Below are 12,732 nucleotides of genomic sequence, written 5' to 3' on the forward strand. Positions count from 1 at the left end.
GACAAAGTAGGGTTAAATTGCCTGTGCTTTTACTTAAGCGAATAATAATAGTAGTTTACTACATCTTCCAAAATATGTTTTTCGGTGATCGAATATTCGTTCGAAAGAATTACCGAATATTCGAATATAAATTTTGCCATTCGTTTGCATCCCTATAAAATATAATAAATCATTAAATGAAATATAATATTTCCATCTAGACGCCCATCTTAACCAGTCTTATCAACACGTTGTAGTTGTAATCATTACGAAGATTATTTTTCTTTACAAATATGAAGAAAACGATGTTGGATGCCAAAACACTCTGAATCAGCCAAAAAACGTTTTAAAAATAGCATGTATTAGCAAAAGTTTCATAAAATCAAAGAACTTAACGCTTAGTTATGTAAGGACCTTCAATGAGTGTTTGCTTATTCTTTTAGAGAAGTTATGATGTATTTTCAAAGAAAACTTCATGAGTTCTTGAATCCATAGAGCTGATCACATATAACATTGAAAATGATTACTTCATGTCATTTTAACTTGTAATGTTTATATTAATATACTGATATCGTGGTACGTGAATATAATCGCTGGTTTTATAACTTGGCCTATTCTATCTATGTCAATAAGCATGTACATTGTTTTATCACAAGATAATGCTGAAGAGTGATTGTATCATTTTGAACGTGCTTTCTTAGTTCATTGTGTCTTGGATGTATGATTATGTGCCATGTAATCTTGAATCCATAGAGCTGATCAGATATATATATTAATTGAAACCGTTATTTCATGTAATTTTAATTGTTATGTTTCAATTAAAGATACACTATTACTCCCACGTAAGATGTACCACCATCAGTTACTTTATATGTGTGCCTTTTCGGCTATTAAATTCTCAGTAGCAATATTGTTATCAGTATTTAAAGATGCACTTTTACTCCCAAATAAGATTAATCATATCTAATACAATTCTTTTAATAAACCAAAAAGGATGTACAAATGTCGAAAACAATGCTGCTTATGAACGTCACCCAGTTTAATTGAAAGGAAATGTGCATAAAACACGGTATTGCTACCTAATGAGACCATAGTAGATCGCAGTAAATATTTTAGCAATCACCAATCATTTAATAGTTTTGCGTTTTAGCTGTTAAAAACACGGTTACAATATTGATTATAGTAATAAATATTTTCCATAACTGCATTATTTAGTTAGTAGCTGAGGGTGTATCACTCAAAAATTATGTTTGTTTTACATGTGTATGTATTGATTTTGAATAAGAGTGTTACTTTAATAGTTTCATAAATGCATTATTTAGTTAGTAGTTAAAGGAATAAGTTAAAGGTTTTACACCCAAAATGAAAACATATGTTTGTTATTCATGTTTATGTATTGATTTTAAATACGTGCTTCACATTAATAAACTGTGGAAGGTGCAGTTTCATTGTGAGACAAAATACGTGTATTTGATCGCTGGCTTAATAGCCTGTCCCATCATTGCCAGTCAATGAGCATGTACACTGTTTGCTGAAGAGTGAACGTGCTCACTTATTTCAATGTGCTTTCGATGTATGATGTGTTATTTTACTTATTTATTAACTTGGCTTTTTAGTAACATTTACCTAGCTTTAAATTTACATATTACATAATTTGTAACGAACAGTTCATAAAAACAATTATAAACAACATGTATAATTGTTAACAGGAATAACATGCCTTATTAATAAAGTAATTATAAAACGTTCATATGATGTTGCGCTTCAGATATTATGATTAGAAAATAACTCTCTTACTGAAGCTTTGCGTGAGTAATCATCGTCTAAGGTGGTTTAAGGATAGTGTGCCTGAATCATCGAATTCATTTGAAGATCATTCAGTGTATGTCCGGTATGAGATAACATTCTGGAAAACAATCTGAATTTGTTAAGACATTGCTCAAATGCACTTGATAAAATACCGAGAGGGCGGTTTGTTACGTGGTCTAGTGCTTAAAGTGAAGTCGCACTTCACTGAATTGGTAGTTTGTAACATAGTTAATGTGAGTATCTTACAACTTAAGCTATAAATGTTGATGAAATCTACATTTTTAATATTAATGAAGATTTAACAATTGTTTGCGTGGACATATATGTGACCTACTCCTTGTGAGAATATTTTTGGATTAAACACAATATATCAGATAATCAGCTATTTCAAAGGATTATTAATTAATGTTAAAACTATTCACCTTCAGGAAATTATATATGCTTTCACCTTTTTTGACAAAATATGACATCACAAACATGCTCGAAGAAAGTTCGTTTAAAATTTCTATATATATTTGAAACAAACGTGAATCACATTTCAGCAGTTAAAGATAAATTGAATACGTTGCTATGGTTTTAATAACCATCTATATATAAGTATAAATATTTAAATGTTTGTGACTTCAAATAAGAATATAAATGTATTTGACGTGTTTGCAATATGATTAAAATATCGGGTTTAAGTGCTCGTGCGGAAGGCACTAACGAGGATTACCTGAAAATTGTGTTTCGTCGTTGTAAATGAGTTTTTATATACTTCAACAAATATCGGTAATGAGACCTTGCACTTAAAAAGACACCCGAGTGTTCAAGGTGTTGAGTCGATGTTAATATCAGAAGTATGTACTATGTCAACTTAAGGTTACGTTTCGCGTGTTTTCTTCAGTGTGTGTATACCACGTGATAAATTACGCCATAAATGCTACGTCGGAAAGCAATATTTTGCTTCGAATGAAGACTTGAAACAAGAATAACTTCACTATTTCTTCACCATTTGCGATGAAACATAGCGCAGTCTACGCCTCTTAAGGAGCCCCGCCTTTGGCCGTTACCAGAGTTTAGTTTCTTCACACACTACGACAAACCTTTTCACAATACGGCCGTCTGACGGAGCACTGTCAAAACATTATTTTGAAAACAGGTTTGTCGAAGTGTTTGATTAAACTGTTTACCTTATCAAACTTCGGTAATAAAACGAAAGCGGGGCTCTTTAACCGGCATAGACTGCCCTTTATTTTATTTAAAATGGTGTAGTAAAAGAAAAGTTATCTTTGATTTAAGTCTTCATTTTAAGCAAAATATTGCCTTCCGACGTAGCAAATATGACGCATTCATGTGTACACAACGTAAACATTTTATTGTTAAAAATATCATGATAACATTTTTCAGCATTTAAGTTAAACAACAACGCAAACACGTGAAATGTACTTTAATTGTTAAACAATAACATGTATTATATGTTTTCACGTGATTTAAAATATCAATTTGATATATTTCCCTGTTTTGAAATTTAAGCCCGCTCTTGGTTACAAATCTAACGTCAGCACACAAAAGGCCGGGACACAATTTCATCGACGTCATTTCCGAGATGACGTTCCGTGCGCATACAATTTGAATTGGCACATTTTATTAAACAAATGTAATTAAATAACTGTTTATTCCAATTTTAGGCATATGATAAAAAAAATGTGTATATTTAGTGTGAGGTAGCGATATATTTCACCTTGTGAACACCAAAAGTGAATATTTCACCCGTGTCCACGTCACTCGTCAAATATACATTTTTGTGAAATTTATTACGATCTTACACTGAAACAAACAAGTATCCTCTATTCATACGTCAGTTTCTGATATACTATTAGTTTAAAACAACTACTTAATGACACTAAAACGGACTTGATGTCTCATGGTACGGGTCATTTTTACACATTTGATAACTCAGTTTAAAGTACAAACATACGCTTTGTAGGTAAAGAAATACTCTTTCTTAATTAAATATTTTCAGTTTAGTTTCGAGTTGTGGTGCATCATGTTATTGTCTTCTTTGAGCTGAAATGAACTTGGATTGAAGATAAAACTATAAATCAAGATACTAGCTCCTTACCGTATGAAAGGTCTATAGTTCAAGGAGTGTCGTATGCATCCACTATTTATTATGTCCCTCTTCGAAGAAGAGGGGTATATTGCTTTGCACATGTCGGTCGGTAGGTCGGTCGGTCGGTCCGTCGGTAGACCAAAGCTTGTCCGACTGATAACTCAACAATTCCTGGACATATGGTCATCAAACTTGACATGAAAGTTGGGCCTAACCAGTAGATGACCCCTATTGATTTTAGGCCTCATATGGTCAAAGGTCAAGGTCACAGTGACCTTTAATGGCATTTTTTTAAAGCTTGTCCGAGTGATAACTCAACAATGCCTAGACCTATGATCATCAAACTTAATATGGAAGTTGGGCCTGACCAGTAGATGACCCCTATTGTTTTGGGGATCATCGGGCCAAAGGTCAAGGTCACAGTGACCTTAAATGGTCAAAAGGTGGGTGCAGGCATTGTCCGAGTGATAACTTGACAATGCCTACACCCATGGCCCTCAAACCTGACTTGGAGATTGGGCCTGACTAGTAGATGGCCCCTGTTGATTTAAGGGATCATTGGTCCAAAGGTCAAGGTCACAGTGACCTTGAATGGTAAAAGGTTGTGCGAGTGATAACTCGAAATTGCCTGCACCCATGGCCCTCAAACTTGACTTGACTTAGAGGTTGGGCCTGACCAGTAGATGACCTCTATTGATATTAGGGGTCAAAGGTCAAGGTAACAATGATCTTGAAAGCAAACTCGACAATTCCTGGACCTATGGTCATCAAACTTGACATGAAGGTTGGGCATGACCAGTAGATGACCCCTCTTGAAATTGGGGTTCATCGGGCAAAGGTCAAGGTCACAGTAACCTTTAATGCAAAAAGTTAACAAATCTTCTCCCAGTGATATCTCAACAATGACTGAACATATGATTATCAAACTTGATATGTAAGTTTGGCCTGACCAGGAAATGACCATTCTTGATTTTAGGAGTCATTTGGTCTAAGGTCAAGTTCACAGTGACCTTAAACGCGAAAAGGTTTCGAGTGATAACTCGACAATGCCTGTACCCATTGCCCTCAAACCTGACTTGGAGTTGTGTCTTACCTGTAGATGACCCCTTTTGATTTTAGGGGTCATTGGATCACAGTGACCTTGAATGAATAAAGATTGTCTGTGTGATAACTTGTCAATGCCTGCACCCATGGGCCTCAAACTTGACATTTATATTTTTGGTGACCAGCTGATGACTCCTGTGGATTTTGAGGTCATAGAGTCAAAGGTTATGGTCATAACACACTCTATCCTCACACTTTGAATGGTCATAATTGTTTAACAAACATCTCTTGTTGCTCTTATGTCACCATATGTTCGGCTAATGGCCAATTGGGGCTGTTAGGCTGACACTTAACAAATACCATAGACTCACCTTTATACATTCATGAAAGGAATGAAATACATATAGAATGAAAAACATGCATTATTCTGTATAAACATACACTATAAAAGTTTTTAGATACTATTTAAATTGGAAATATTATACAAAAAATAAACAAAAAAACATACTAGGATGAAATATTAAACATTTGCATATATAACAAAAACATGATAGTATGCATGTTAAACATCGTTTGAACAGATGTTTGTTACAAGAAGATTAAAAGAGTTCTCACTTATTATACCGGCGAACACGGCATTTATTTGATACAGATTTTAAAGATGCACTCATAATCTCAAATACGATTTATCACAATTGAATGCAATTAATATACTAAAAAAGATAAATAAAGGTCGGAAAAAATGGTTCTAATGAAGGATACCGAGTTAAATTTGAAAAAAAAGATGCGGAAAACATGGTATTTCTACCTTATGAGACTAAAGTAGATCACAGTAAATCGTTTAGCACTTTAACATTTAAACAAATATACATGTGTACCGATGCCAAAAGGAAAAAACCGTTGTTCCCTTTTTAGCTTACCTAAACCGTAGGCTGAGGGTGAGCTATGAGGATCGATGATTGTCCGTCGTCTGTCGTCTGTCGCCTGCCCACACTTAGTTTGCTAACATTCCAGTGGTCACATATTTGCCTCAGTTGTCACAAAACTTGGTCAGGATGTTTGTCTCAGTACAAAGTCGGACGAGTTCGAATATGGATAATCTGGAGTCAAAAACTAGGTCACAAAGTCCAAATATGGAAAAACCTTGTAAATACTCTAGAGGTAACATTTTCAGCCCAAATATCCTGGAAAATTGTCGGAAGGGTTATTTGCGTGATTTCTAGCTCAAGTTCGAATATGGGTCATCTGGGGTCAAAAACAAGGTCACAGATCTCAAATATGTAAAAAAAAACTTGTTAACACTCTAGAGGTAACAGTTTCAGCCCAAATATCCTGTAAATTTGTCAGAAAGATTGTTTCGATGATTTTTAGCTCAAGTTTGATTATGGATCATCTGGGGTCAAGAACAAGATCACAAAACCCAAACATAGAAAAACCTTGCTAACACTCTTGAGGTAACATTTTCAACCCAAATATCTTTTGAAATTTGTCAGAAACGTTGTTTCGATAATTTCACGAATATGGATCATCTTAACTTAAAAACTAGGTCACAGGGCCCAAATACGGAAAAACCTTTTAACACTATAGAGGTAACATTTTTGCCCAAATATTCTTTGAAATTTGTCAGAAAGGTTATTTCGATGAATTCAAGCTCAAGTTTGAATATGGGTCATCTGGGGTCAAAAACTAGGTCACAGGGTCCAAATATGGAAAAAACTTGTTAACACTCCAGAGGTAACATTTTCAGCCCTAATATTCTGGATATATGTCAGAAAAGTGTTTTGATGATATTTAGCTCAAGTTCGAATATGGATCATCTTGGGTCAAAAACTAGGACACAAAGCACAAATATGGAAACACCTTGTTAACACTCTAGGGATACATTTTCAGCCAAAATATCCCGGAAATTTGTCAGAAAGGTTGTTTTGATAAATTTTAAGTAAAGTTCGAATATGGGTCAATGTATTTTTATTGGTTTTTTATTGCTTTAAAATCATTGAAGGTACCAACTTCAAACTTCATGAACTTGTTCACAGTAAATTGTGATTTTTTGTGACGAATTATTTAAATCCAACCTAAAATTGTAAGAGTTATTGCCCTTTGTATTTTTTCAAACAAATACATATTTGTCATGTGTTTAAAACACTAGACATATAATAGTTCCACCGTGGTGTATAGAAGGTCAGACGGGCACCATCCAGTATGTAGTCCGATCAATTACTTTTGAACCCTTGGTCATGACCAAATTTTGTCAGAATGTGTATAAATGTGTTTAATAATTAGCAAAATTGCTGTAGTTACCCGAGGGTTATTGCGCTTTAATCATAGAAATTACCTAAAATTGCTCCTATAATTAACTTTTAAAGCATTTGTCATCACAAAATTTGGTGAGGATGTGAATGGGCAAAAACATCAGAGAAGCCAAATCTCTGTAATTGCCCTTTAATTATTAACAAGTCTATAGCACAAAGTTTTACTGAGGTGAGCGATATCGGACCATCTTGGCCTTCTTGTTTAAAGGTACTTGAGCCTTTGGCTCACCCGATATATTCCTCCGTCTTGCCAAATAATCTTCCTCTATCCACGGCATTAACCTAATATTCTCTATTCATCTGTCATTTCATTTGTCGGATAAAAATAGAATGGCAGTGGATGCATACTCTATAAAAGCACCGATATTTTCTTAATATACATCGTTATCTTGTAGTAAGTGTTGCACCCATACATATAGATACAATGCATATGGATGCATATGATAATATACGGTTGCACATATAAATAATGGGCACAAAGCAAATGCATTCATGGCTCCAAGGATATATTAAGGGCACTACGTTAATCAATTTATGGTTGCATCAATGAATGATGAGCGCACAGTACATTTGGGATTTTTAGACCCGTTCGTTCACTATATTTAACATTTCACATTGGATAAAGGTACAATTAGAGTCCGCCGGTTTGTGGTACGAATACTTTAGACTAGAGCATGCGTAGCGTGTATTAAAAATAACATCGTCAGCACAGACGATGCTTTTATATCCATGAAGAAATACCATTTCAGTCCAAACGATATTGTTCCAATAAATATCTATGCAATCATAATACTGTCTTGATTTTCAGCATCACACATTTTGAAGAATGGACGACACACGTGACTTACCAGCTGTCTGGTGGCTAGAGATGGTGTGCACGCCCATCATCACTGTGGTTGGTATAACAGGAAACATCCTGACGCTCCTTGTGTTGGCGCGGCGTTCAGCTCCCACAGACCTTCCACCAGCATCCATGCGCTTCTTCCTTATGGCCCTCACAATCACGGACTCTCTCATACTGTTGTTGCCTTGCTTCACATCATGGATAATTTACGCCATTTCCGGTTTAGTTGTATACAACATGTCTGAAACATCGTGCAGGCTGGGGATTTTCATGGTTTACTTTCTTCTTCAATTGTCACCATGGATACTAAGTTTTATAACTATAGAACGTGTTTTAGTGATTGTGTTTCCAGTGTATTTTTTTAGAAATCCATTTACATTGAAACGTGCAATCTTATTATTCTCTTTTACTGTTTTATTGTTAACGATGTTGAATGCTCACTTATTGTTTGGTATGCACCTGAAATCGGTTAACTTGATACCGATAAATGTAACAAATGAAAGTTGGCCTAATATTACGGTGCAAGTCATATGCGATTCCAATGAAAAACATTTTGTTTTCATGTACAAAGTTTGGAGCTGGATTGACTTTGCCTTTGCATTTGGCCTGCCGTTTCTTACGCTAGTCATTGGAAATAGCCTTATTATTAAAACATTGATTAGTCATGAGAGTTTTAGGCGTACCCGCTCTCGTCGTACCGAGGAGACGGGCCGTCGGACGAGCCAAAGTAAACAATGGACAAAGGTCAGTGTGTTTCTTGGTCTGGCCTTTGTCATACTGGCAATGCCTATTGGGGTGTACCAGATTGGCGTACCATTTTGGTTTCCAAAACAGCCAGACATGGCCACACGAAACATCCTGAAGTTGATCCGGGCCATCTTACATCTACTACTGTACACAAACAGTGCCATTAACTTCGCCTTGTATCTGCTGTGTGGATCTTCAAAACTTCGGAAGGAGTTTATGAAACCTATTCGAAAGTGTGTATTTACGTTTTGCAAATGTGCACGAAATGACATTCACAAAAGTCTAGATATGGCAGAAACTCATGACACCCTAATCCAAGAACCTCGAACAGAACTTCAATAAGTTGTTTCCTAGACATTGCATAATTTATTAGTTGTTCTAGATTTTATCAAAATATATTGTTCTCGTGAAGCCATTGTTTTTTTCCTCTTCCAATTTGTGTTACAGTTTAGCAGTTTTGTAATGACAACATTCAGCAGCCACGTGGATTTCACGTTGATTTCACCTCAACTTCCATTCCGAAAATGAACGGCGAATATTTTCCGATGAACGTATTTTCGGATATAATGGGTGAGAAAGAATAACTTGTAACGTTAGTTTATCAATAAATGAAAATAAGTATTTTTTAACAAATCTGGAATAAGTATTGAACTATTGGTGTTGAAATAAGAACTGCAGTGCGTGATTGATGTCATTTTCGGAGTATGAACGCAGTTGGGCTGGTTAAAGTGGGGGGAGTCCGAATATTTTGCATATGTTTACTCATGTGTCTTTATTGATCAAATTATTGATCAAAACAAAATATTCATATCATTTGTAAAAAGATAAAAAAGAACTATGTTGGCGCCTTTTAACTGGTGAATGAGAGCAATGCAATAAAATTAAAAACAAATGTATGGCATCAACCTATATAACCCAAACCATAACAACGTTGATGGTGTAGATAGACTAAAAAATGAAAACTATAGCTGTAAAAAGCTACATAGAGTCAATGGAAGAGTTTTGCATCCTGTCCTTATCTGGTCGCACCCAACTGCCCTCATGGACACCAGCATGGGTACCCTTCTGCCTTTACAAATTTAGATTCGTTTGACTGTGAGCTTCAATCTTTTAGCAGGCACGTTTGACGCGCTTGGGCTAATCGTGTCCTATTGGGTGTTCTGTTAGGAGTTTAAGAGGAGTCTCTTTTTCTTCACTGAGAATCTAACTTCTTTGAGATTTGTCAGCACGCCAGCGCGTTTTTTTCATCGGCGACAGGCTCCCGTTTTCTGTTCTTGTATAGACTGATATCGTTGTCACTGCGGCCTTGTGTGATTTTCTGTGTAACGTGAGGCTCGTTTGCCTTCTATATAGGGCACTGGTGAAGTTCATGTCCGTTCCTGAAGTGAAAAAGTCGTTGACTTCAAATTATGATACACATCCCATACTAATTTGAAAGACTCGTGATCATTCTCAGGCAAAAGTTGGTACATGAATTGGTACTTTTCATTCTAAATCCGCCATTTTGTGTGCCATGAAAGATTTTTCTCACTTAGTGTTTGCATGAAATGAAATAACGCCCTCCCTCTTGTATTAGCCATATGAAACACAATCTTTGGACCGTCTAGGATTTTTCTGAACGATGGAATGGCGTTGTATAATGTACATTTTATGACACAGAGTTAATAGCAGTAAGGTTTCATCTGTCGTTGAAATTTCGTCTCGGTTGTAGGTTTTTATAACGATTCAACGTTGTGTATCCACATAGAGCCTCGGAGGTATTCACTGTTCGTGTTGTTACTGTTTCTGATGTGGTAATGTACATATGTTTTCGTCTAATTGATGACGCTTTCATATTATCTGCCATTCTACTTAAAGATCATCATGGTTTTCACTCTCGAAATCAGATTTATTTCGAACTAAACGATTTGATAGAGATGCTGTTTCAAGTTTTGATTTCGATCGCGTTCATTATAATTGTCTTTAATGTGTATATTATAAACACACTATTCATCAGTAAACCTTGCTTTACCAGTGTGCGTAGTTGACGTGGGCGGTCCAGTCCGTTACTATAAACGTCGTTATTGTTTGCATAATTTTCACTGTTACCTTATTACTCCGACAAATATAGTCTTCGTCGGGAGGAAATTATTGTTCGGACGGGGGAAAACCGGCTTAATCACTATATGATACCCGTTATTTGTGAATATATCCAGAACTGAAACGCGGCTAATAATTTTTACGTATATGTTCTTGGCGGAACTCTATTTAGAAAATACTTTTTGGAGCTAATTCATTTTCTCATTCCATGTTTCTTGCGAAGACCTATCATAGAGCTTGCTGTGCCGATTTCTATGTGGTCTGTGGGCAGAATATTTCTTCATGGCTGCTACATTGTTGAAGGTGCACTTGGTGGTGTAATTCATACAGGAAATAATATTTACAAGAACACCGGTTTCCTCTACAGTTTATATTAGGACTTTAAAAAGTATATGTCTGGCATTTTTATTGTTCAAATTTTAGGAAAGAGATAGGATGCTGAGCCCCTGACTAAATACATTATGTGGTAGTTTGCGCGTACGTATTACACTTAATTGTATAAGTAACATATTTAACCTGTGTTTTATTCTGTGTGGGAACGGACACCGGATATAGCTCAAAAAGTGATCAATCGATAAGCGTTTGGTTTTGACACATGGACAGTTTTCTATCATTTTTTTTGTATTTTTATGGTGATATATTTAACAAAATCGAAGAGTTTTTAATTACTTTGATACTGTGCAATATACGACTATGATGGAAATGTGTCTCCTCTTTTGTATAATAGCCCAATTATCGCCGAAAGTTGCATGATTGCTCACAAATGTTCATTTATGTGGTACGATTTCAAACATAAATCAACAAATTGAAAGTAAGAACAAAAACTGTATCGAGCGATTTCATTGTAATTACATAATCTAGTAATGTGTAAAATATCAATATGATATATTTTGTTGTTACGGAGATATTCATACATTTTTTATGCCCTGGCAGTGTACAGGGGATAGATGAAGCAAATAAATAACTGCACAGGGGATAGCTATTAAGTGGACTGAGGATAGTAACGATGTATTTAGAAAAACGAGACTGTGATAATGATTACGGCTATTTATCTATACGCGAGCTCGAGGGAAATTGTTCGATGTTGTCCATATCGAGGGATGAGAGCAAAAACATGTTGTTGTTCTTTGTATCTGTATGCACTTAAAACTGTTTCATTCATACATATTAGTCAACCATGTTTTTCACATCTATCAATATCTAAATATTTGAAATACGCCGGTAATCTGATTTATTGAGAAACACAAAACATATGGCCGTATAATTTATGTGGTGTTTGCTATTCATATATATAATATTGCCTTGTAAATCAAGTAGGTACGTTTTTGCAAACAGAAAGTCACCAGTAGGGACATTGTGATCAAATTTGGAACACGTAAAGCTTTGTTCTAAGCTTGGGTCGATGTTGGTATTATTTAGAAAAGAATAATGGTCTCTGCTCGTTCACTTCAGTCAGAAAGAATGTATTGTGACCAACCCTGCTATTTACGCAGCTTGCATATATACGTTCATTTAGAAGAGGACGGATCAAACTCATTGTTAACTAAAGTTTGCTCAATAATTTCTTATCAAATTGTACACTCACTTTTTGCAGATTATTTGAAAGTTTCAAATACACATATACATGTATAGTGTATATTAACGGTTTTACTATAAATTTTTCATGTTATCACCAGGACACACATTTCTCAACTTTGAAACTATCCCCAGTACATAATAAGGCTATCCCCAGTACAGAACTGTGGGCATATCTTTAACAGTTTAAAAGTTACATTGCCATTTCTTACAATAAAAATAGTTGAGCTTATTCTTGTGAAATCCTT

General features: G+C 35.3%; 1 protein-coding gene across 3 annotated transcripts; it reads left to right on the forward strand.

Moving 5' to 3' along the window:
* Positions 1-1,948: 1,948 nt before the first annotated feature.
* LOC128238941 (chemerin-like receptor 2) lies at positions 1,949-9,657 on the forward strand. Of its 3 annotated transcripts, none has more exons than XM_052955278.1 (2): positions 1,949-2,021; positions 8,048-9,657. In XM_052955278.1, the coding sequence occupies exon 2, from the start codon at positions 8,066-8,068 to the stop codon at positions 9,170-9,172; it is 1,107 nt and encodes a 368-aa protein (XP_052811238.1). In that variant the 5' UTR covers positions 1,949-2,021; positions 8,048-8,065; the 3' UTR covers positions 9,173-9,657. The 3 variants fall into 3 exon arrangements, with proteins under 3 accessions (XP_052811238.1, XP_052811239.1, XP_052811237.1); XM_052955279.1 differs by lacking the exon at positions 1,949-2,021 and adding an exon at positions 2,031-2,127; XM_052955277.1 differs by lacking the exon at positions 1,949-2,021 and adding an exon at positions 2,779-2,929.
* The last annotated feature ends 3,075 nt before the right edge of the window (positions 9,658-12,732 follow it).

Source organism: Mya arenaria, chromosome 6, assembly GCF_026914265.1.
Source record: "Mya arenaria isolate MELC-2E11 chromosome 6, ASM2691426v1".
NCBI lineage: Eukaryota > Metazoa > Mollusca > Bivalvia > Myida > Myidae > Mya > Mya arenaria.

Excerpts from the sequence above, each read along its gene's own strand:
- LOC128238941 (XM_052955278.1), top strand. The coding sequence starts at position 8,066 with ATGGACGACACACGTGACTTACCAGCTGTCTGGTGGCTAGAGATGGTG.